The sequence below is a fragment of the Daldinia childiae genome, assembly GCF_008694065.1.
Source record: "Daldinia childiae strain JS-1345 chromosome Unknown Scaffold4, whole genome shotgun sequence".
Taxonomy (NCBI): domain Eukaryota; kingdom Fungi; phylum Ascomycota; class Sordariomycetes; order Xylariales; family Hypoxylaceae; genus Daldinia; species Daldinia childiae.
The window spans coordinates 1,822,215-1,847,252 of NW_022984645.1; the positions used below are offsets into that span (position 1 = coordinate 1,822,215).

A 25,038-nucleotide genomic window follows, 5' to 3' on the forward strand; every position below is an offset into this window, starting at 1 on the left:
GATATGGTTAGGTACCTTACCTATAAGATTCCTCTTCCTGCCTACCTATTATTATACTTACCTACCTCCTACCTACATGTATAATTGTATAATTCCCCAGGCTTACTTACCCTTTGACAAGAGGCGTTGCAGAATTGTTCGCATGCGGGTTACGCTGCGCTGCTACGTTACTATATCTTCTTAGGTACCTCCTAACTTACCTTATGTACATACCCGCCTGTGCATATCCCCTTTTTCTTCTTTTCCCGCTTCTATTTTACGCCTACATACTAGAACACACCCCTCCCCCAATCACCACCGTCGAACATCTCATCTCACCTTACCTCACATAAGACGCACCTAAAAATCCCAGCCCCCCCGGATTTAACTCTCACGTTATGACTGGGTACCTCTTAAGGTACCTATACCTAGTTTCATTATCCCTCGCGGAGAAACGCAACATAGGTATAGTCTGCGCCTCAATCATCAAGGCTACCTTACACCACCTCACCCGACTCAGGTAAACGGGACCGCTGCTGGAGAAAATATGGGTACCTAAGTTAACCTCCGTAATTAATATGAAACGGCCCCAGCCCTATCTCCTTTGCTTCTCGGCTTTTTCTCGCGCGTGCCGTGCCGCACCGGCCGACATTTCTATCTATAAGCAAGCAAGCAAGCACGCACGCACGCATCTCGGACTACGCAGAGATTTATATTATATTCTATAGAGTACCTATCTACCTACCTCTTATTATAGCATACGAACATACGTGTCCGCATATTCTCTGAGAATTGCTCCGAATCATGTCGGGGGTTGTTTCGTGATTGACTGGCCCCCGTATTTTAACCCTGTTCATTTCGACGATCAGTTATTATCTGTATATTTCACGGAGGCTAAGATGGATATAGGACTTGAACGATTGCCAACTCAGTATGCTAGGTGGCTATTAATTACCGTGTCTATGTATATATCCATGCTCGAGATAGATAGCCGTCTCCTCCTAGATACAAAGACAGATCTATGTCTAAACGCGGCGCATTTAGACCCCGATGAGAATTGTCTACCTATGCCCTAAACTTAACAAGGTCATCTGAAGACCATTACCAACTCGTCCGGAACTTCCGGAACGTCGGGCCGCCTGCTGTTCTATGCTCTCTTTCTGAGGCTATTCTGCATGGAAGTGAAAAGCGGCATGCTTTATTTCAAATGTACGAACGAACCCTTCTAGCCCGAGCCAACAACCCAGCGCCATGCTTTTCTATACCCCCTACTATTCCTAATATAATCATAACCTCGATCTGCTGAGTCATTCAGGTACTCGACCCTCGAGTCCGGCAACGGTAGCAAGGTTAACTTGGCTCAGTTGCTCGTGCGCCTCGCCACTCAGTCCAACTCCGGCGAGGAGAGCTATCGACTCCACAACATCCTCGGGCTCCAGCATGTGCCACTTAGCCAATGTGACCTTTGTACTGGCACCGACGGTAACTGTGAAGACGTGGCTCCTATCGACTTGTGTGCCACTAAGACCGTTCAAAGCCCTGAACATGTCTTCGTCGGTGAAATCGTCACCCATACACAAGACGAATTCTAACTTTCCTTCTTTGCCCTTGTCGTTTTGCTGCCCAGGGGCTATGTGTGCAATATCGGAATTATAGTCATTAACCAGGCGTTTGGCGATCTCGCCTTTGTTGATGAAAGTAGGTCGTACTTCAAGGTTAGCCTTGCCTTTCATTACATCGACCTCCCACTTCTTGACCACGGTCGACTCAAGTTCCTTATGTAGTGCTAGAGAGGCATGGACGCCCTGTTCGGGATCGGCCTGGCGATAATGCCAAGTCAACGCGCATCGTTTACGCTCGATGAATGAGCCTGAAAATTATTAGTTAGTGGGGTTTATAAACCATGATTATACGGAGAGAGCTTACCGGGCACGCGATCGGTGTACTTTTGGAAGACTTCGACCACGTCTGTCTGCCAGCCCATGTCCAACTTCTCTGCCAGGTTCTCCCAAGACGTGCTGCCAGGGTGTCTGATAAAGCTTCCATGTTCCGCACTGAAACCCAGTTCTGGAATATGACCTAGATGCTGCTGCAGGAAATCCTGGTCTCTGCCTGAAATAATCCAGACAGCATTGTGGTGGTCTGCTGCAAGGGCCTTCAAGGTTTGAATAACGCGCTCCGAAGGAACAGCAGCCTGGGGATCCCTAACAATTGGGGTAAGTGTACCATCATAGTCGAACATAAATAGACGCTTATTGGCCTGGCGGTACTGCTTCAACATTAGTGTGCGGTCCAACAACGGCGTGACATTCTGGTTCTTAGTTGACGCCAGCGTGCCGACGAGCTTGCGTAGGAATTTTGTGATCCAAACTTGAACGTTCTGAGTCGTAACGTGGCGGTAGAGGCTCGATTGCATCGCCATGCGCTTTTCGGCGGACATGGTGAGAGCGTTATGAATTTGGTGGGCAACATCGGTAAGATCCCAAGGGTTGATATGTATGGCGTCGCGTAGGCTACCTGCAGTACCGCTGAACTCCGATAGGATTAACGGACCATGTGTATCACGCTGGCAAACGACATATTCCAAACTGGTAGTGTTCATGCCGTCTCGGACCGAGGTGATAAGGCCGATGTCTGCTGCTCTCATCAATGCGAAATATTCCTCCGGTGACAAGTATTGCGGATAGTGCTGCACCGGTGAAAATCCCAGGCTTCCATACGTGCCATTAATCCTCATGACCAGCTCGTTGACTCTACTGGCTATCTTATTCTCCGGTTCATCTCCCCCTTCTTCAATTGTGTTTGGGGATGTAACCTGTACTAGAACCACCTTCTCTCTCCAATCAGGATAAAGCTCAAGGAATCTTTCGAATGCCATAAGCTTTTGGGCCACACCGCGGACACTATCTAGTCGATCACGCCCTACGATGATTTGCTTGTCCTTGTAGAGATCCTTTAGAGCCTTGTACATATCCGAAACTTCTTTAGACCAAGCCAACTGCTCTACCTTGGTTACGTCAATACCGATTGGGAAGACGCCGACTTCAACCCGGGACCCGTAAGCATCTACACCAACAGAATCCGAAGGGAAGTCAAGGATACGGGTACAACAGCTCGCAAAGTGGCGCGAGTAGCTGTACGATTGGAAACCGACCAGGTTGGCGCCAAGCATGCCTTCGAGAACCTCCTTTCTCCGCGGTAGGCATCTTAAAAACTCGCTACTAGGGAACGGACAGTGAAGGAAGAATGTGATGTACATGTTCGGTATTCTTTGCCGCAACATGCTAGGAAGTAATAGTAGATAATAGTCATGAATGACGACGATATCCCCGGGTTTATAGGCCTCAATAATCTTATCAGCAAATTTCAAATTGGTACGGAAGTAGTCGGCCCATTCGATCCGTTCCGCGCGGCCATCGTTAGGTTCGTGTTGCTTGTAGTGGAATAAGGGATATAGCGTGTGTTCAGCATACCGCCGCCATCGCCCTTGGTTGTTTAATGTAATACCCTCGTCAGTCGTCTCGTTATCGTCGGCGAGCCACACGGGAATTGCTTTGATGCGCCTATCATGGGATAACTGCTGTTCTAGCTTCAATTGGCTTTCGCGCGTAATCCATAAGCCGTCAACCTCAGGGGGTGTTGGCGGCGTTTCTCCATCTAATGGTATAGGAGCAGAAAGATGGCTCAGACTCGGAATATTAGTAGTCGTATCGGGGATTGCCTCCGATACGGATGACAAGGATTCGGAAGGTGATTCAATCTCGCCCGTCCATGCAACTACAGTATGATTCCAAGGCGCTTCATCGGACGACAGGTAGGAGAAGGAGTCGAAAAGGGCAGATTGGCCGCGACGATGATCCAATTCCTATCTAGCGTTAGTTTTACGATGTTTCTATTTTTTATGCTAGATCAAACTAACCCATTCGCCATTCTTAAGGTATTTAAGAGAGTAAGGTGTTGTAAAAGTAACCGAGATAATGTTACCGCTGAGAGCTAAGTCAGGGGCAGCAGCTCGAATTTCCGAAATAGACTCTCTTCGCCCCTTAGTCGAGATACTCATCCGCCGTAAGACTTCGTGGTCTGAAGTAGCACCTTTTACTAAATTCGTCGGAGAAGATTCGCTTGAATGGGAGTTTGTCGGAGGCGGTTGTGACACACCGCTGCTCTGGTTGGCAGGATCCCGTGTGAAGTAACCTTGGTTCGCGGCCTTGACAGAGTCGCTGCTCGTTTTGGATAGATAAGTCGAGGATTGAATACCCGGAGTTACGGGAACCCTCGTAACAGAATTTCGAAGGTGAGGCGGTAGATCAGGCGATTCTTGTTGAGAACTGCCACCAGTAAGCGACTCGCGGGGGGAGGTGGACATTTGTTCGGCTTCCGTTATAATATTGTTGGTGGCAGCGGTCTCAGTTTCTTGTGCACGTTCTGCCATGATTGTTCAGCTTTGTTTTTCTTAAGGAATTAGATAGTAGAGTAAAGTCGCGATTCCGAAGTTCTAGTAAACAAAGAGATGTAGCGGTGACGCGAGATAAGGGGTAAGGCACAGGGCTATAGCAACAATTGGTAGATTAGAGGGGTCGTTGGTAGCGAGGGATAATGTTGACGGTGGCTCTTATTACTAGACGAAGGACCACACCGACGGGGCAGTCAAGGCTAGGAAGAAGGACGTGGAAAAGAGGATTAGGTATACATTGGCAAGATCAAATAACTAAGAGCAACATTAAAGGTAAAGTAGGGGGAAGTAGTGGAAGAATAAAATCTAGAAGGCCAGAACGGCATAGACTCATAGCGGGGCAATCATCGTCGTCGTGATAATTGGTTTATTCTAGCTTTAGGTATGATAGTGGGGCAATAGAAGCAAAGTGATGATACCTGATAGTGATTTATTGATAGGCGGGAGGTGTGGTAGATGTAACCGGGAGGTTTTGCTCCTAGTCGATGTGGGCTACTTTGACCGTCCTGACGACGAACACAACCCACTCTCAGCGAGCAAGGCCAGCCTCGAAGTGATCTGATCTCGGTCTTTCTTCGTCCCCGGATTCAAACTTGGCGGTTCTAGATACGGGGCTCAAAGTGGGCAGATCAAACATGTAGGTGTGTAGGTTGTGTAGGTGGTGTAGGTACAAAGAAGCATGTGGTTATTATAATAAATGAACCATAGAGAAGACTCAAATAAGGAGGATGGTCGAATAAGAAGCACGTAATACGAACAATTAGATGAGCTAGCCTATTATAAGTTTGCAAAACTCCCCAGACGAGGTGATTGCGTTAATTGCAGATAATTGCAGATAATTGCAGATGTATGTATTTCTATGTGTTCGTTTCGGTAGTGGGGTAAGACTTTGTGAGCCTGTGACGCTGGCACATGCTGAAAGACAGGCTGGGAAGAATTTGTGGAAGACATCATCATGGACAAGGAAGAAATAGAAAAGCATGGAAAAGCATTGGCCAACGGGGGACCCCCGGACTAGTTGGCAAGCTAACTCGGGATTGGTACGTACCTCAAACCAATGACGTATTAGACATGTAACACCTAAGCAAAAAATAGCCTAAATGTGACTTTAAGAAAGGAAGAAGCACCGAGGCTGGATGGAGGGTATTTATAGTTGAAAGTAATTCTATGGGGAAAGAAGAACGAACACCACTAATAGACTAGACCTAACATGTATTTGAGCAGAGAATTCCTAGTGCGCAGTACTAAATCTGTAATCAACACGCTCATAAGCGCTATCGAATCGATCACGATTGGACCTTTTTCAACCCTTACCTAACATGCTCAAAAGACAATCATTTCTAATAGAAAACCCGCAATCGGGTATGAGTAACTCACATATTACTATAATAGGTATAACTTCTCCAGATAAACCTACTCTGCTGGTACCGTTCGTATACCTCGGATGGTGTATGTAATATAATCCAAACACCCTGAAAAGAGTACATATCGTAGTATAATGTTGGATTGCGTGTTCGAGACCGGCCTATGTCTCTACTGCAGTGAAACGGCCCGTCTTTGGGCCTCTTATTAGAGGTGTGACTAGGCCGTTAGGCAATTAACTTAACAACAATCTAGTTGTTGTGTAAGTCAAACCGTAAGACCACGATATCGAGAACCCGATAAACTCCGCGAAAAAGCTCTGAAAACAAACACACTTGTTTAATGCATAGGTAAATAATAACCATGTAGCCTTGACTCAATATACATTGTATCGACTCGGCTATATCAAACATTGAGCGATTTTGATTTGCGGGATTACATGCTGTTATTGCTATATGAGGGCATTCACGGCCCGGTTATCCCCGTGGTGCTGCCGAAAGTGCCTTCAATTGTGCACTCTTACATTTGGTTCTAATTATCTTAGCCAATATATAACTCATTTTTTTAACTTTATTATAGAAGATTTGGTAAGGCCATGCGTTAGACTTTGGCATTGCCGACCAACATATTCATAACTATTCTTACGTATTCCCCTGAAAAAAAAAGGGGTTCGCATCAATAGTTGCTCCAGAGATTTCGTTTATAATAGCGACCCATAATTCTAGTACCGCTCCATGGGGTAGGAGCTTGGATTAGGTGTTGCCGTATTGGTATCATCTACCAAGATTTCCGACGACACTACTAACCATCACCGCTACTTCGCGATCCCACCCGCCACTCTTTTCAGTGTCTCCTTTAGGGGTCTTCCCCTTGGCAGCCACAACGGTGCTAGGAGGCTGACTGCCTCGGATAACACATTCTCTGATAGCCTCTCCTACGCTGTTACGGTTCGACTTCAATGTACGAGCTGAAACGCCTCCGCGGTTTACAATCTCTTGAACCCGCGTTGCCAAGCTACTCGCCATAGTCCGCCAAAAGTAAGATGCAAGCGAACCAGTCTCTAGATATGCTAAGAGAGGCTGTAGAAGATTGTATTTATCTAATGCATGCTTATGCGTCGGTAAGAGTGGATGTGCAGGCGCACTTGTTGAAGCTAGGATGATCTCTAAAGCGATTATGTTTTGACATCGCGCAGAGATTTCCGCCAAAGTCCGGTCAAGAGACGGTAGTGTCGCAAGTGACCTGGCTAGCGATGCAACGGAGCTTTGTAATGCGTTGCGTAAATATACCTCGAGGATTTGTAGGAGCAGCTGAGGAGTCCATTTATCAGGCTTCGTGCCGGTGATGGGCGATATGAGGTACAGAGAAATAACGGCTGATATCGTTCGAGCTTTGATCTCTTCGCTCTGTGCAAAAGTGGCCGTCCCTGAAGCGGATCCAATGCTGAATTCTCTAATAATCTGTTCAGAGATGCTTTTAACAGATCTTTCGATTGGGCCTACGACATCGTCCCGTAAACTCTTGATTGCATTGACTTTATCAAGCCCATAGCCTTCCTCCCCTGGTGCTTTCTTGTCGAGTATTTCCCGCAAGGATAAGATAGTATGTGCGCAACGTACTAGTGCTCTATGATCTTCCTTTTTGCTACTACTAGTTGCTGTAGTAGCAGACGTGGTACTAGATATTTCGGCATGTTGGATTTCAAGCTGCCGACCTAACTGAAGACAACGACCAACAGACCTTCCCAACTTCAAAGTTTCCCATAATCGGGCAGCAACTTGACGCACTTCGTCGGCTTCGGCATGCTTTTGTATAACCTCCTTTTCTAGTTGCTTATAGCTCTCGTTTAAGCTCTTAACCTGATTATCGATTTCGGATATGATCTTTCCACTCGCTTCTGTCTGCTCTTTGGTATGCGTTAAAAGAGGGATCGCGGATCGGGTAGTAAGAAGGTCAATATGAGAGTCGACCTCTTGGGCATCGAAAAGCACTTTAGACAATGGTGTTGAGAGGTCTAGGGGAGTATCGTTGGGGTTATTTGTAGCAAGGACAAGGCTGTTAGCAAAAGAAGAGGGGCTAAAATCCGGGTCGAGAAAGGCGTCGTAGTCAACATACGACGCATCATCATCCTCGTTAGTTGCCATATGGGCAATTGGCGCAATTGGGACACGTTAAACGGCCCAATTGCTGCTCAATTACAAAGTTGATGTTGCGAATATTACCTTAAGTTAGGTACCTTAGGTACGTGTTAGTACCCCGCTAATCGATAACCTTTAGCCAGGAAAGTCAAGCCACAAGAAAGCTCGATGTACAGCCACGGGAGCCACAATTATTACCCCCTTTTATTAATCACCAGTGACATAATTTAATCAAGTGTCTAACCAAGAAAATATTCAAACCGCCAATACGACATTGTAAGTATCTTCGCTATATTCAAGATAGCAGTTATGTTATTTAAATTAAATTCAATATTTAAAATGTCGTTTTACTAGACGTCCGGAATTTCTCAAGTTGAAATCCGATTTCCATGTCCTAAGTTCATTAAATATTCGTTCATCATATCCTATCGTCCACCAACTCTCCCGTCTTATTAAATACCGTAGCTCTTAAATGCACCGTCGTTGTTCTTCTTAGCAGCTCCGCCCGCACCGGTGGCACCGCCAACGGTATTTCCGACAGAGTTTGTCACGCCGCCGACAGTGTTGCCAACACCTTCCGTAGTCTGGCCTACGGCGCTTCCAACTCCCTTAGTAGTCGAGTTCAGGCCCTTGCCGAGTCCTTCCGTCGTGCTGCCGACGGCACCGCCGAGACCTCCGAGTAGACCACCTTGGCCATTAGCTTTCTCACCCCCAGTAAGGACGTTGTCGACTCCACCGACTAGACCGCCGAGGAGTCCACCGTTCTGGTTGTTGTTGGACATTGTGAGTTGTGGAGTAGCTGAGTTTTGTAGGTTGTAACTTGGTAATCAAGTGAAGCAAGCGATCAAATTTTTAGTAGTTGTTAGACCGATGGAGATTCTGAATTGAACATAATAAATATATCTGTTCAAACAGCTCGGAACTCGCTTCAATTTATATTATCAAGAGGGCCGTTTCCATTCCTATATTCTCACGAGCCACACTACACAATATGATGTAATACCTCTAGAAATAATTATGCTTACCTGGGCTGCTGGGAATAAACGCCACATGAACGCATACCTTATGTGGCTTGCGTCAGAGCTTCTGAGTTGGTGTGGGTAGAAACTTGTTCCTTTAGGCTTGTCAAACCCCAGAACCAGGATCTAGATTTCTCACGAGCCATTCGTAATCAGGTAGGCTAACTTGCGGCTCGGATACTGATCTCTCAAGAATGGGTTGATTTGCTGATCCGGATCTGCAGGTCTCTTGTAATGACGCTAATAGCCTTAGCGACCGACAACCAGGATCGGGTTGGGACTGGCGTCATCCGTGGAGAGATCGTCGATGATCGATGGATCGAATGATTTTATCAAGATGAAGACGTCAAACAGATCAACCACATAGAGTACTACGCTTCGGTCAGAAAATATTATTGGTTTAATCATAAATTACCACTTCAAATAGTAAGTAAGTAATCATATAATAGAGATATGCCATTAAGAAACTACTCAAAATAGGTAGTGTTACTATCTCCTTTAATAACTTTGATTGATATTTTCTTGTGTCAGATCGATCGCAATCCAGACTATTCAAGCTCTCTGAACTTTCTTCTTACCTACCTACGTAGTCTTACTAATATTCCTTATGCTTCCTATCAATTTACCAAGACGCTCAATAAATAAGAGGAGCAAGATTGCATATTAGTCGTACAGTAGGAGGTCTCAGAACACGTCTGGTCTGGATTTATTTCTTGTAGGGTTGTTACTTGACAAGTACGTTTTCAAATTCAAAAACAAGTTGTTACTACGAACGATATGAAACTTGAAACGAAACAACTTACGGATTTCAGTCAGTTAGCCGTATACTCTGTGACAGGTCAAACGTGAAGAGTTAGATACTTATATGAATCATATCTGTTGTGGTCATGAAACGTTTCAGCAAAATGGAGAGCCCAAGAAACTCATCATACAACCTAGCAAGACTAGAAATAACTAGACAAAATAGAACATAAAGTTGTCTTTAGAGTACCATTATACTTTGAGAGTACCTTAAATGTAAAACAAAGCACATCTAACTCTATAAGAGTATACTTGTTAATACTATAGTACAAGCTAGAAACGGAAATTTATATGCTTTTACGCAAACGTTCTATGTGGTATTTTCTCAATTATATCAGGGACATAATAGCATTATCAAACTCGGCTGTGCTTTTATTTTTATTTTTAGAAAATACTAATTATTTCTTCAACCAAGTATTAAAATACTCTTGGGAACTTAGAAAACAAAGACAAATTCCTCGTTCTGAAGGTCAGTTAGGTTTTCAAATGCTCTTTCGCCAGGCCTTTCCACTTCCTCATTAGAAGCAGCAGCGATGTCACCTTCCTCGGCGTTCCTAGCACTCTTATCCATATCATCGCGAGTTTGTTGTGCCGCTGCCACCTCTGCAGAATCGAGGCTCGTATCAATGATAACAGCACTCTTACCCATAGCTACCCGTCTCTTAGCATGGTCTGCATTAAGAAACTTGAGGTATGTAGTAGTTATTCCGGTTAGTACGATTATTACGATATAGAGCGCTAGGTTCGAACGCAAGCCCTTAGTATAACCTGGCGCTTCTGTCTGTGAGTATAACATCGGGCCGATCACATTTCCCACAGATTGGCCTATAAGAAGTATGGCATTGGTACATTTCTTTTTAGTATCTCCAGCCGTATTTTGAGATGCCCAAGAGTAAATGAGCGGGGCTTTGAAGTATTTGTTAGCATTTGGCTTGGGGACATCTCACTATGGCACTCACTAATTCCCGGATAAACTGATATGAGGTAGTATCCAGCTAAAAGGGGTGCTCGGTGAGAAGCATCTCTGGGAAGCACCATAAGCATCACGCAACCGGCTATAGGTGGTAGGCAAAGCGCGGCGATAACAGGCCCCTTCATCTTGATTTTCTGAGCTACGACAGCCCCGCCAACGGTCGCAACCAGCTGTACGAACCCAAAGGGGATGTTGAAGAGGATAGTCCCGAATGGGTCAAATCCAAAAGTCTTTATGATCAGCGGTCCGAATGTTGAGATCCCACCGGACGGAATACTGATCGAGAATAATAGCGCAAACCAGAGCCATGACTTAGGGTCCGTGAGAGCCTCTTTGAGATGATCGTTTCTCCACTCGCGTGATACCACTCCCATTTGGTTCATGCGCAACCGCTCAACAGCTATTAGTTTATCTTCGTCACTTAAGAACTTTGCTTCTACTGGTGAGTCCGGCATGAAGGCCAACATGACAAAGCTAAATGCAACGGTGATAATTCCGAAAAATAGGAATATGATCTACGCGTTATTATTAGCCTTGGTAGTAGTAAATGGAGTAACATGTTAAAGATACTCAATTACCTGGTAGGAACGTAGTTGCGATGATATGTGGCCTAGGCCGTAGGTGATTAAACTGCCAAACTTCCTCATACTTAGTCAACTCACCCCTTTAGAAGATGCTGGATCAAACTCACCATATTCGTAAAACCATTCATAGCACTATAAGGTACAACGTTAACAATTTTGAACCCATCTTGTACATTCTCAGGGGTCTTCCTCCAAGTCGCGATACACTTATGAAATATAGATGTACCCAATACAAGTCTGCCAAAAGTGACTTGTATCCCCGGCGAGAATATGCAGCCTATCGGAAAATTTTAGAGTATACTTACTACCAATAACTAGTTCTGACAGTCTGCTCTCGTCTCCTCCACCACATCTGCGTGATAGCAACAAAGCTGGGCGCAACACTCGCCTCAAACACGCCCAGGAAGAAACGCGTGGCTAATAGACCGCCAAAATTATGCGCAGCTGCCATGCATGTGAGAGATATACCCCATAGGAGCACCATGGCGCTCGTGAACTTAGCGATAGGTAAGCGCACGAGTAACCACGCCAGCGGTGGCTGCATGACAAGCTGCGCCAGGTATACGATGCTGCCCAACCAGCTGTACTGGTCGCCCACAAGCCCGGTGTCCTCAATCAGTCCGAATACTGAAGCGTATGCAAGTGTCGTTTTGTCGAGGCCTTGCAGGAAGTAGACTGTCAGCATGATAGGAAGTATGACGGTGTCGATGCGTCGCAAAACACGCGCTGAATCGGCAGGAGTTACGGATATTCTTTGCCCCGCAACATTTTTGGCGAGAAATGAGGCTGCGATGTCTTTGCTGCCATTGCCATCATGCCCTTCTCGATGAGGGCTCGGTGATGGAGCTGCATATTCGGCTTCTGCTGCTGATGCTTTGGTCACGCTCATCTTAGCGGGTATTGCGGTATCGTAAGACGTTTTCTTCCTACCCGCAATTTGACAACAGCTTGTGATATAAGCAAAGCATATGATATAAATTTGTGTTACCGAGAGCCAGGTCCGACAATGAGGAGTAATTTGGAAATACCGGGATGCTCCCTCGTTCTATACCAGAATGGTGGTCTCTACTCCGCACGCCGCCGCGTGTTTGTCAAGGATTAAAGGTCACACGCAGAATTTATCTCACTTTGGTAGACACAGATCGGTCTGGACCAATTGCCATGCTTGTGGACATGACCGCCGGTTTCACGTCCGGTGTATTCGGTCTTGGACGGTAAATAGTTGAGCATCATTGACCCGATAACCGAAGCATGAACTTCGCCGGCGTAGACATTCCTCTAGATACGGAGATGCTTCAAGCTTAAATTTTTTTTCCGTTTCCGGGTTTCTTTTTTACAACAACAAACCCAAAACTATGGGCTTGTTAACTTGTTCGTATACATGATACTATTGTGACCTAAGCCTTTCGCGACGATGCCATAGTGGAAGTCGATGGTAGAAGTCAATTAAGTTTCATCGGAAGTTTGATCAGAAATGCCAAGCATATGGGGTATATTATTCCTCGTATTAACGGCAACAAACAACTTAGTTCTTAAATTATGACGTATAACTATCCATAATGAGATCCTCGGTTAACTCAGAATAAAGAATAAAGACACTTTGAAATGGAGTCTCGAGGGAATATTGTTTAAATTACGGAGTTGTTAGTGTCATAGGGCCATTGAAAGGTCTTTGGTTCGTCTTATGACTTTGAAGACCAAGAGAAAGAAATGGAGCTATCATAAGGTATTGAAATCATTCGCCGCGATTTTGGATGTAAGCTCGACATGTTAAATAAGAGTGTCTTGTAAATTTGTTGTTTAACTCAACGTCTCGCATCTGAGATAAGAGACTGCAGTAATAAAGCCTACTTTTTTGCACAGCTGAGGATAGCGTAAATATTCGTAGTTATTACTCGTCTAAGTCGGAAAATGTGCATGTGCTTGAGAAAAGCAGCCACATTTACATATTACCTGACTGTTGCATGTGTGTTGGCTATGGTGTATGGATACGACAATGTGATATAATAGCATAATACAGTGACAATCGGGACTGAAAAGCATTTTGGTAATTGTTTGAAACTGCCGCGCCTTCGGGTATCTAGCTACCTAATTAGGGGTTATAGGTATTTGTTATACGTAAACAATTATTCTTGGAAGTTATACGATTGTAAAAATATTTGTAAAGACATATACACCTATTAGGTAATTCACTACAACTATAAGTTAGTATCGTAGGAGTTGAATTTTCTCTTTAACATGTTGGAGTTAAGCTATGACATAACAATTTACCAAAAGCTGATAAATGCGATGCAGAATAAAATTACCATGGAGGGTTGAAAAGATGGCTACATAGGCGAGGTTGTACGAGATGCAACATTCGGGGTGTACATTGTCTTGCCTTGGTAAATTACCAAGGTATTTATAGTATTAGAACAGGAAATTAACTATGTTGACGTCGGTAATCTGCATAGGCCAGGGGCTATCGTAAGGTACCTATGTATGTAGGTAGGTAGGTACCTAATGCTACATCAACTAACAGAGCAAATAGTCAAGATTGGGCCTCATTTCCACCGGCTCGGGCTACATTCTTAACGCACTTAGGTGTTTTAGCCGAGATTTACAGACAAACGCGTCTTTACAAATTTTAGATGACTCGATAAGAAATTGACGTTATTTCTAATGATAGTGTATTTATGATATTATATAGATAGATAGATAGATAGGTAGGTAAGTATCTAAAGTACCTGTATTTTAACCTGAGAAAACTTGATAGGTTTGAAGATCCGATCTGCAAGATGTCGCCAAGAGATACCACAGTAGTGTATAAGTGTTTCGCGTGTGGGAATATTTTACGATATCAAACTAACGGTTTACTATTGAAACCAATTTTTTCTGCATAGCAGAAACACGAACTGTCCGAGCTTAAAAGCAACGGCACAGTCACGTACTAAGAGACGAGCGAATTCCGCTCATACATTTGCATTATCACTTCGCGTATAAGTCAAGGCAAGGGCTTTAGGTACCTAAGCGATTAAAAATATTTAGCAGGGTAGGATCGAGGGGTCGTAAGATACCGGAAGAGTAATTTGCTAAAGGGTCAATGATTATGTGCTTTATGTGTTTTATGTGTAAGAACTTACGCGGCTACCTTTGGCTGGGTAGATATCTTGATCATTCCCTAGTCAAATTTAGTACCTAGGTAGGTGATAAGTTAAGAGGTAAATAGTTGATTTTGATAGCTTACAAACATTACAACATCCGAATAGAAAAAGCAATACTTATTTACCAATCTCTCGTATTAACGTATTAACGACAATACCCTTATCGATATATGCAAGCCATATGCAAGGGGAGCCAAGATTTAACTGTTTTTAAACGTAGTACGGATCCGTACGTAGCACGTTGTACCACTATCGGAACCTATTTGGTACGTTAGCTTAGCAGCCCTAAGTGCCGATTGGGCAACGATAGACAAAACTTTGTTCTGGGGTTCCCCATAAGAGAGTCTCCATATTTTGATGAATCGCCGGATTAAGTTTACGGTTCGCAAGGGGCCATCACCTATCACTCGTCACAGCACATCACAATGGTAAAAAGTTTAATCCCCTGTTCCCCCACAAACTTATAATCCCCCATACCGAATACTTACATGTAGGTACATGTACATATTTCCATTAGGTACATGTACCTAAGGTACCTACCTATGTCCTATGCAACTTCGTACTTCTTTACTTTTACCTTCTCCAAATTTCCCAATTACATACATCTCTCATCTCGAGTCAACATGCCGTCTGCATGGCGTGCCGCGACCCGCACAACGGCGGCGCTTAATGTTACCATCCTACCATCTAACATCCGAATTCCTACAGTCTATAAGTCACGCGGCCATACTGTTGATTGCTCACGCTACTCACGCTTTTTGGTCTAGGCCCGAGAGAATATGCACCGGCTGCCCAACAACTTAGAATGCCGTCAGCTTGCAGGGTCACGTAGACTCAGACCTCAGAAAAAGGGAGACATGGGAGACATGGGAGATAAAGAGTTTAGGGAGGTGAGAACAGACCTCGGAGCTAGAGGGCGTAAGGCGGAGTGGAATCCCGTCAGATGATGTCGTGGAATGCTTATTAGTCCGCCCTCTGGTCTCCATACAGTACCTCCTTATCTCAAGTATGCTCTCCTCTTATATCAAGTATATGAAGCCCGCGATATCTAGAACCTAGATGATGCTGCTCTCCTACATTCCCTTTCTAATCCACGCTACACATCGTCAAGTTCTCGCTCGGAGGTTTCCGAGGCCCGTGGAACTTCAATGATCACGATAAAGGTAGCTATTCTAGTGCTATGTCACTTGTGCTGCCTTGTAGTCGCTGTTGATACTGCTGTCGATTTGACATGCAATAAGTATGTCGGCGTAGCTACGCCGAACGGGATCACGCAATGGCTTGGCATGCGGTACGCCGCGCCGCCGGTCGGTAACCTGAGGTTTATGCCTCCGCAGGATCCCCCCTGCAATAAGACAACACAAGTAGCCGATCAGGTACGTGTCTCCTAACTCAAATTTATAGCTATAAATTCAAATACGAGAACCCTTTGCTAAGACCTCACCTTTATAATAGCATGGGAAACTTTGCCTGTCAACAAGCAATTCCCCACCGGACAGTAGCCATGGAGAAGATTGCTTGTTTCTCGATGTGTATGCACCGACCAACGCAACCCGGGACTCCAATTTACCCGTATACTTCTTTATCCAGGGCGGAGGATTCAATGTTCTCAGCAATCCGAATCTTAATGGATCCGGTCTAATCGAAGCTAGCGGGAACTCCATTGTCGTTGTCACCTTTAATTACCGTGTAGGCCCGTATGGATTTATCACTCATGAGGATAAAATTACGCCTAATAATGGGCTACGCGATCAGCGGAAAGCACTTGAATGGGTACAAAACCACATCTCCCAGTTTGGTGGTGATCCCGGACATGTGGTTTTAGGCGGCGACTCGGCGGGCGCCGCTAGCATCAGTCTTCAAATGGTAGCATACGATGGCGAGGAGACCGACTTGTTCCACGCCGCTGCGGCTGAGTCGGTATCCTTCGCCACAGTCCTTACCGTCGACGAAAGCCAGTACCTCTATAATAATTTCTCAGCCCTTGTCGGATGCTCAGGTTCTTATTCTCTCGACTGCATGAGAAATAAGACTGCTACAGAACTCCAAAGCCAAAATACAGGCTTGCCTTATCCAGGTGAGATGTCGAAGCCATTGTATGCCTGGAACCCGGTACTCGACAATGACTTTCTCACGGACTACACATACAGCTCGTTCGCCAACGGCAAGTTTGTCAAGATCCCCGTGATCTACGGCGATGATACCAATGGAGGGACAACATTTACACCAAGGAGCACGTCGACTCTTGCTGAAAGCGAGGCATTTCTGCGTGCCCAGTTTCCTTATCTAACTCAAGATCAACTAGACAAGATCAGCTCTTTATATCCAAATGAGAATGACACCTGCCCAAGCACCGGTTGCTACTGGCGCCAAGTCAGTGACGTTTATGGTGATATGAGATATACGTGTCCGGGACTATACATATCTTCAGCAATGAGGAAATACGGAGTTGACCAGTCATACAACTACCGCTACAACGTCGAGGATCCGGACCAAGTCGCCGAGGGGCTAGGCGTGCCTCATACTATAGAGTTGGCGGCAATCTGGGGTCCGGAGAATGTTGGGGGTGCACCAGCGAGTTATGAGAACGGCGGCATCAATGTTCCGGTCATCCCTGTTATCCAGGCGTATTGGACGAGTTTCATCCGTACATTTGATCCGAATACGTATCGACACCCTGGCGCAGCAGCTTGGAGGAGATGGAACGTGAGACAACAGAACCGTCTCTTATTCCAGACAGGCGGCAATACGACTATGGAAACCGTGGCGCCAGACGCTCAAACCCGTTGTAGATATTTTGCGAGCATCGGTGTCGATATACGACAATAATTGGGGATTAGAGTTACACAGTGCTCTATCTTGGTGTTGGGAAACGCGAGCGTAGTCCCTATCAGGGCTTCTAATATGTTCCTTGGGAGGGTTGAGAATAGGTAGATACAATACCCCATATAATAGAGGCGTAAGATGAATTGGGTCGGCTTAGAGATAGATAGATCTAGGCTAGTGATACCTTTGATAGTTAAGTTATATATTTTGTTAATATTTTGTTAATCAATGGAAGCCGAAGCTCCCCCTTTTGAAATTATTCACGTAAACGATGACAAGATTAAGCTCATTTGTGGCGCCGCGTGGCCTTACATAGAAGGTATTCAACAGAACGCTAACATCATAACTCACAGTTCTAAAACCACAAATTCATAAAGGTAGTAACACCTTCACATTTCAGAGTCTTTAACAGCTATTTTGGCCTTGAGTGTACCGTTCTCCTTTCTCAACTCCATCACTTCTCTTCTCAGCGTGATAACCTTAATACTCATATCTAAGTTCTCATCAAACATGCTCTTAATCGTATCCCGAGACTCTTTATTAGCACCGATGAGAGCATCCACGGATTTCTGCATATCGTCGTATGGCGTCTTATTGGCCTTGGTCTTCCACGCTTCCTTGCAGTACCGGTTAAACTCAACAACAAGTTGAGCATGCTCGGCTTGCAGCCGCTGGTGCTTGCTGGCTAGGCGGTCGCTGCGCTCTTCTGCTGAGTAGGCTCTCATGTAGAGCTGTCTTACGAGGGTACGTACCACAGGGGGGATGTCGACGCCCTGGTAGCGCATCTCGGCCATGATGTCGAGTATGGCTTCGTATCCGTTTTCTGCCCGGGTGCCTAGGCCAGGAGATAGGAATAATTTTGGTTCTTTATCCATAGGAGCTTCTCTGTGTATACGATCAGTATGTCGGAGAGTAATAGAAGGGCCGAGTAGGTAGACTTACGGTTCCACGAAATCAAAAATAGTGAAGACTCCGTACGGGCAGCGCCGGAAGAGACGTGTTGAAATTTGTTAAGCTCTTGGAGCTCGTTATTATGCGGTGAGTTTTGTATTTACAGATCGACGATATGTTTGAGACTGAGTGATGTCAGCGGAACGCTGGATATAGCCCTATACCTAGAAGGGGTGAGGATGCAGATCTGCGGTGAAACATACATGCATTGGATATACGATTGGAGGCAGATGATTTAATTCCGCAAGGGAATAATATTAGATTTATCGAAACGGATGTAAAGCGAGTGCGTAATATACCTAAGGTTAGATATGGTGGATAGGTAGGAGGTAGTGATGTGTTCGCTTATTTCACGCGATGGTTGTTAGGTACGTAGGCTAATACCCCCCCTTCGACCCACCCCCGGATTTTTACAGCTGGTTCTTAGTTGACGCTTGATTTTTCTTCGTGAGTCCTAATGTCTCACATGATTAGTCAGTGACATAACTACCTACACTTCGGAGCCAGTACGACTTCTAAGTGAGTCTCCAACATGTCGGGTGTGATAGTTGGCGAGCTATCTTAGTAGAGATGCGTAGGTACATTACGAGCTAGAGACTTAGTACAGCTATTCTAAGGCCAGGATCCATATTTTTATCACATATCAGCCTATCCAAGCAAACTATTTCAGAGCCTCCAGTTGTTAGTCTGGATTACGAAAGCCCAGACAAGCTAATTCAGACCTAACATCAATATGTTGAGGTTCATAAGACATTTTCGAACCTGAATAATATCATATCAAGTCCATGTGGTTTTCTAACAGGCGTCCTTAATTAGATCATATATATTTTGTATGCCTTTGATTGGTCTCGTCACAATATCCTGATGTAAACAAAATCTCTATATACGCCGCAAAGATTCCGTGGCATATGAAACTATTTACATATCAAATTCTTCCAGGGCTGTCTTCACGAATCACGCTCATTCTTCATATAAGTCATACATCAAGTAGTCCCTTATATCCTATTCAAGTGACCAATAGAGCTGCGCAGTAATTAATAAGACACCTGATTCTGACGACATCAAATCGACGTTTTGTAGTAGAATGACAGCATCTAATTTTGGATAACTAAGTCTAATTATGGATTAAGTCATACTTAGCTCTATACGTACACTCCAAGCATCCTGGAATATATTAATCAAGTGGAGTTGAGAAAGCCACAACGAGTCATTTGTTTATACTGAGAATCCACTAAAACAGAAACACCCAAAGAATGGCTTTCTGCTTCGAGTGACCCCCTAAGCTTATAGACTCTCTAGTTCGAGGGCCTTTGCTAAGGCTTTGATATTCAATCTAGTTGAGAAGTTCGCGAAACTCATTGCCAGTAAGTTTTCGCCTGAATAGTAGTGCTAAGAGGATGCTTTTAACGAGATAAAAAATGGAACTAACCAGCATAATTTCGTGTAAGTGCTATTAATTTATTTATTTACACTCTTTACCCCTATATATTTGTCCATCCACCTCTTACATGCACTTGTGATTACTATACCGTAAAATTGCATATTTTGTTAGGTATACAGAAGTATAAGTATGATTAATTTTGAAATACCTATGTACTTCAACAGTATCTAAACATGTATAAGGTTATTGAATTACTAACCTTAAATAGTATAGCTGTATAGGTAGCTTTGGGTCATTTTAAGAAGTTATGGGGAAACATATATCTATAGCCTTATATAGATAATTGGACAGCTATACGTATTTCTTACCAATCGGGACCCGGGCAGCTAGGCTGTGCTATATAGTCGGGGGATAATCATAGCCAATTATTAGGTTTCATTGCATTTTTTTCAGCTGGACACTTGCAATGATACATAGGTACCTAACCTACCTTACTACCTCCCAGTAAGTCCTCTCCTCTCTGCCCCGGTCAAGCATGACTTCTCAAAAAGTCGAAATCGCGCAACCCTCAAGCCTTGAGTTTCATCTATCCAATTGTTTCGACCTCGAATCTTCATTCATACTCGCACCATTTATCATGGCTCCATTTTCTAAACGTAAAATTTTTCGGAAGATTTTTCGAAGAGAATTACCAAACTTATATGAGGCAGGCAGTGAGGGGGAGAGCTCGCTCAGCTGCCCCTCTACACTGTACAAAAATCAACCGCCTACCATAACTCAAGATAGCCAGTCTCAGCTTGTTACTTTGGCCTCTCAAGATCAAGTTATAAGAAATAATCTTAAGGAAGATGTTTCTGATGCAAGACCGTCGCTGGGTAAACTTACCCTCAATTCTAGTATTCGTACACTAAGAGTATTTATACCTTGATAGGGAATATCGGGCTTCAGCTTTTCAGTACTGGACATTTGAGCCAAGATAAAGTCAAAGTGATCAAATCAAAACTGGAGGATGCCACAACAAGGCTCAACAGCACAATCATCGAACACGAAAGACGTAATAAAAACCAGAAAGTTGAGTTTACTACCGAGGGTATGATAAATGCTATGCAGGAAGCCGGCACTTCACCACAATCCGGGATAGTGTTCGGGGAGTATATTGAAAGAGTTGTGACTAAGCAACGGTTCCTACGAGACGAGACAACACGCGGAAAATTAACACACTACGCAGCGAAGCTATACCCCGTCACTAGAATGGTTCTTGGGATCGTTTCCTTTAGTGCGGATGCTGCATCTTTTTCACCCGTAAAAATCGCCGCCAATGGGTTGCAGCTAGTTCTTTCGGCTGCCATGGACGTGCATGAGCAGGGAGAAGATATTATACAACAACTAGAAGCGTTGAATGACTACGGGCCATTTCTCGAGAATCTCCGTGAACTTGACAACAGTTCCCAACTAGTAGAAAGGGCATGCGAATTCTTAATAGCAACTACCAACTTCCTAAATACGAGCCTAGAGTATTTAGACAAATCAGCACTTCGTAAAGCAATTAGCGAGTCATGGGTTATGAGTAAGGAATCATTTGAAAGTGCTCGCAAAAGGTTAGACGAGCAAGTTGAAAGAGACATGCAAATCGAACTCTTCAAATGGATCAATCAGAACAAAGATGATAGGATTCTATCCTCCATATCAATGGATACATCCTATAGAGAAAAGCAGCAACAATATTCAGTCTGGCGAATGCCTAATATAGGGCAATGGGTATTGGGCAATGAGAACTTCAGGGAATGGGAAAAAGAACAGCCAACTAACAGCGCCAGAGTCTTGTGCTGTACTGGATTGCGTAAGTTAAACCGTTAAACCTTCTATATAGTATCGAACTAATAGCAGTTTAGCTGGGGCTGGGAAGACTTTTATTGCGTTAGTATTTTATGCCCCATCATACACCATAAATTACAGCCACTATAACTGCCTCATAGGTCTCAAATTGTGACACACCTCGAGGAAAGAAGGCTTAGATATACTTTCCAAAACCCCAACGATAAAATCGGCATTGCATATATATACTGCAGTATCGCAGATGAAGGCCAGCAGACCGCAATAGGGTTTATATCAAGTATTGCAAGACAACTGACAGAACTCCCATTTCCTCGACCTAATCCCCTTATGAATAATGCCAAGTCTTTCTACGATGGCTATTCTTACCAAGGGAGAATCCCAGGGCTCTCCGAATACAAGTCACTCATCCGAAGTCTTCTCCACCATTTAGATCATACTTTTATCGTGGTTGATGCCCTGGACGAGTGTATCGAATATGACGAGAATCACATGAGCGTACGCGACACCTTTGTGAAGACGCTACTTTCCTTTAACGTACATCTACTATTCACATCACGGCACGTTGGTGCAGTTGACTATTTAAAGGAGGAAGCAGCACGGTTAGGGGCTTATTTCAAAGAGATAGAAATATCTCCCTTACCAGATGATGTGAAAAGTTATATTGATTGGAGAATATATGATGAGCAGCACGGAAACACTTGTTTACAGAGGTGGATCGAAAATGGCAATATTTCTAGAGATGAAATCATCAACGGAATTCTTGACAAATACTGCGGAATGTAAGTCTTAAATCTGACATATCTGTATTTTTTATTCGAACTGAGCTAACTGCCAAATTATTTTTGCAGATTCAACTTGGTCCGACTACAAATGAACGAAATACAGCAATATTTGTCACCTGGCGATGTTCGCGAGGCTCTGCGTCAGCCCGGAAAGACTGAGGAACAGTTCTATGATGAGGCAATGGACCGCATCAACTCGAGTGACAATATAGGAATACGACGACGCCTCGGATTCCGCACACTCGGTTGGGTTCTGCGTGCAAAGAGACCCCTCCACTTCAAAGAAATACAAGACGCGTTGGCTATGAGTGGCTTTATGGGCGCCAAATCTCCCCGAACTAGATCAAGGGACGAATTTAGTATTCGAGAGCAGGATATGTTGACTGCTTGCCATGGTCTTGTCATTATTGAGTCAAAGACTAGGCTTGTCGCCCTCGCACACGCGACTGTGAAGGAGTACCTTGTTAGCACCGGTTGTGCAAGAATTCCATTCGATATTGATGTGGACTTGGCAGAGATTTGCCTCTCTTATATTTCTGATGATGTTTTTTCTAAGGGAGCTTGTAAGGATGATGATTCTTTCGCAATCCGTGTCGATAAGAATCCGTTTTATTCATATGCAGCACAATATTGGGGGGAGCATGTGCGTGGTAGGATTGAATTGGCTCTTAAAGACCACATCCTCGACTTCCTCGGGGCCGAAGGATTACTCCTCAGCGCCGTTCAAGCAAAAACCATAATGGATAATAACTACAGGTTTAATGGGCGGAGCCAAACCTATGCTAAAAATATCAATGACCTATGGTTTGCCTCACAGCTTGGCTTACGAGATATAGCTACTGCTCTCATCGAAGAAAAAGCCGATGTTAATATTTGTGACGACAAGGGCCGAACGGCATTGGCTATGGCAGTAATGGGGGGACATGAGGAAATAGTCCGGTTACTAATAGATCGGGGAAGCGATATATCAGCCCAAGACAAGGATAAACGAACAGTATTGCACTACGCGATTGCCCCGGATCGCCTAGGGGTGATCGAAATACTTATTACTGAAGCAAACGTCGAAATCAATGCAAGAGATGGAGATGGATCCACGCCTTTACATTATGCGGCAGAGGCAGGCCTAGAAGATGTGGTAGAAAAACTGCTGGATCATAACGCCGATCCAAAACTGAAGAGCAAATGGGGATGGACGCCGCTTGACTCAGCAGCCCCATCAGGTTATCAAGGAATAGCAACTAAGCTCTTAGATCATGGGGCTGATGCTGATTCGACTGATCAGGAAGGATACACTGCTCTGTATTGGACAGCGCCAGGTGAATATAAAGACACAGTGGAGTTACTTTTAAACCGGGGAGCAAAGCCCGATTTAGGCAATCGAAATGGCGTAACTCCACTCCACGCCACTGCTTACAATGGAGTTGAAGAGATCATGAAGCTCCTGCTTGATAAAGCTACTGAAATTAATCCCCAAGACAACTCACAGTGGACGCCACTTCACGCTGCTGCATTGAATGGACGAGATGATATGGTACGACTACTCCTCGAGCGAGGTGCTGAAGCTGGTGTGGTCGACGAAGATGGATGGACCCCTCTAGAGGTAGCATGTTGGATGGACCACGAACCTGTAAAACAAATCTTAATAGAAAAAACCGATGGCGGGGACGAAATAGTTGAACGGGTGAAGCGCGATAAAAAATACAAATCTCTCGAGGTATGGAGAAAACAACAGGCAGAGGAGAAAGGAGGCTACGAACTTGCAGCTACCCGTGCTCTAGACCTTATTTCCCGAGGCCGTATCGACAAAGTCCAGGCTCTTCTTTCAGACGGTTTGGATGTTAACGGGTACCAAAGGGGAAATATGACCCCCCTCTCTGTAGCAGTTGGCTGGCATCAAAAAGAAATCTGCCGGTTGCTTCTCGACAATGGAGCCGACGTCAATAAACCTGGAGGCCGGAACGACAGGACTGCACTCCATATAGCATCTTATTATGGTGACTGTGATATAGTCAGAATGCTTCTGGAAGCGGGAGCGGATATCAACGCAATCGACACGTTAGGGAATACTCCGCTCTCCCTTGCTGTTGATTATAGAGAACGAAATACAGCCGAGATACTAATTGAGAAAGGGGCTGATTTAAACATTGGGACGCACTCAGGCTTTGTGCCTCTCCTTCTTGCTATTTATAGCGGTGATGAAGAACTCGTGCGGATGTTACTCAAAAAGGGGGCTGATACCGAAAGACCGGACAACGACGGGTTTACGCCGTTGCTAACAGCAATCCACCAGAGAAAATACGAGATAACCAAGTTGCTACTAGAAGAAGGAGCAAACGTAAATGCGGCAAGTACGGACGGGACGTTAGCATTTGAATTGGCAATAAACCGTGGCTGTCATGAGATCTGCTGTCTCCTAAGACCTGGCTATGAGTTCGAGGTAGGAGGAGATGACTATAAATCCGGATTTGAGTCTGAAGGTAGCGGCTCAGGGCCGGAAGAAGAGGACGAAGAAGATATAGTGCTAGTTTCTAGAGAATAAGCACTGGGCTGTCTATGCCTAAAGCCAATTCGTTTCATTTTATGTTCCTGGTTGACGTGGTGGCCTTTATTGTTAGGGGATAATACTTTCAGCTTCTACCCCTAGCCCCTACTTCAGCTGCCAAGCCAAAGCATTTTCAATAAGATACCTAGACTTTTTCGATAGGTTTGAACCTCCAGAGTCTTTAAGCTGGTCTACCATATGTTTTCTTATCTATCATGATCGTTTTGCTTCGTTAGAAAGGAGAACCACATCAGCAATGAATACTAGG

General features: G+C 44.6%; 7 protein-coding genes across 7 annotated transcripts; 2 read left to right on the forward strand and 5 right to left on the reverse strand.

The window, feature by feature from the left end:
- Nucleotides 1–1,286: 1,286 nt before the first annotated feature.
- On the reverse strand, nucleotides 1,287–4,411 carry GL218_04811 (Trehalose-phosphatase; the record flags this gene model as incomplete). The annotated part of the gene is made up of 3 exons (XM_033581436.1): nucleotides 1,287–1,849; nucleotides 1,906–3,844; nucleotides 3,899–4,411. 3 exons carry the CDS (start codon nucleotides 4,409–4,411, stop codon nucleotides 1,287–1,289), a joined length of 3,015 nt encoding a protein of 1,004 aa, XP_033435544.1.
- A 2,156-nt stretch (nucleotides 4,412–6,567) lies between these two features.
- On the reverse strand, nucleotides 6,568–7,938 carry GL218_04812 (Conserved oligomeric Golgi complex subunit 5; the record flags this gene model as incomplete). Its single annotated transcript, XM_033581437.1, has 1 exon — nucleotides 6,568–7,938. The coding sequence occupies one exon, from the start codon at nucleotides 7,936–7,938 to the stop codon at nucleotides 6,568–6,570; it is 1,371 nt and encodes a 456-aa protein (XP_033435543.1).
- A 446-nt stretch (nucleotides 7,939–8,384) lies between these two features.
- GL218_04813 (uncharacterized protein) lies at nucleotides 8,385–8,714 on the reverse strand (the record flags this gene model as incomplete). Its single annotated transcript, XM_033581438.1, has 1 exon — nucleotides 8,385–8,714. The coding sequence occupies one exon, from the start codon at nucleotides 8,712–8,714 to the stop codon at nucleotides 8,385–8,387; it is 330 nt and encodes a 109-aa protein (XP_033435542.1).
- A 1,474-nt stretch (nucleotides 8,715–10,188) lies between these two features.
- On the reverse strand, nucleotides 10,189–12,198 carry GL218_04814 (uncharacterized protein; the record flags this gene model as incomplete). Its single annotated transcript, XM_033581439.1, has 5 exons — nucleotides 10,189–10,658; nucleotides 10,712–11,240; nucleotides 11,304–11,363; nucleotides 11,417–11,441; nucleotides 11,615–12,198. 5 exons carry the CDS (start codon nucleotides 12,196–12,198, stop codon nucleotides 10,189–10,191), a joined length of 1,668 nt encoding a protein of 555 aa, XP_033435541.1.
- A 3,402-nt stretch (nucleotides 12,199–15,600) lies between these two features.
- GL218_04815 (Lipase 4) lies at nucleotides 15,601–17,281 on the forward strand (the record flags this gene model as incomplete). Its single annotated transcript, XM_033581440.1, has 2 exons — nucleotides 15,601–15,828; nucleotides 15,908–17,281. 2 exons carry the CDS (start codon nucleotides 15,601–15,603, stop codon nucleotides 17,279–17,281), a joined length of 1,602 nt encoding a protein of 533 aa, XP_033435540.1.
- Nucleotides 17,282–17,667: 386 nt separating this feature from the next.
- GL218_04816 (uncharacterized protein) lies at nucleotides 17,668–18,072 on the reverse strand (the record flags this gene model as incomplete). The annotated part of the gene is made up of 1 exon (XM_033581441.1): nucleotides 17,668–18,072. The coding sequence occupies one exon, from the start codon at nucleotides 18,070–18,072 to the stop codon at nucleotides 17,668–17,670; it is 405 nt and encodes a 134-aa protein (XP_033435539.1).
- A 4,895-nt stretch (nucleotides 18,073–22,967) lies between these two features.
- On the forward strand, nucleotides 22,968–24,767 carry GL218_04817 (Ankyrin-3; the record flags this gene model as incomplete). Its single annotated transcript, XM_033581442.1, has 1 exon — nucleotides 22,968–24,767. One exon carries the CDS (start codon nucleotides 22,968–22,970, stop codon nucleotides 24,765–24,767), a length of 1,800 nt encoding a protein of 599 aa, XP_033435538.1.
- Between the last annotated feature and the right edge of the window lie 271 nt (nucleotides 24,768–25,038).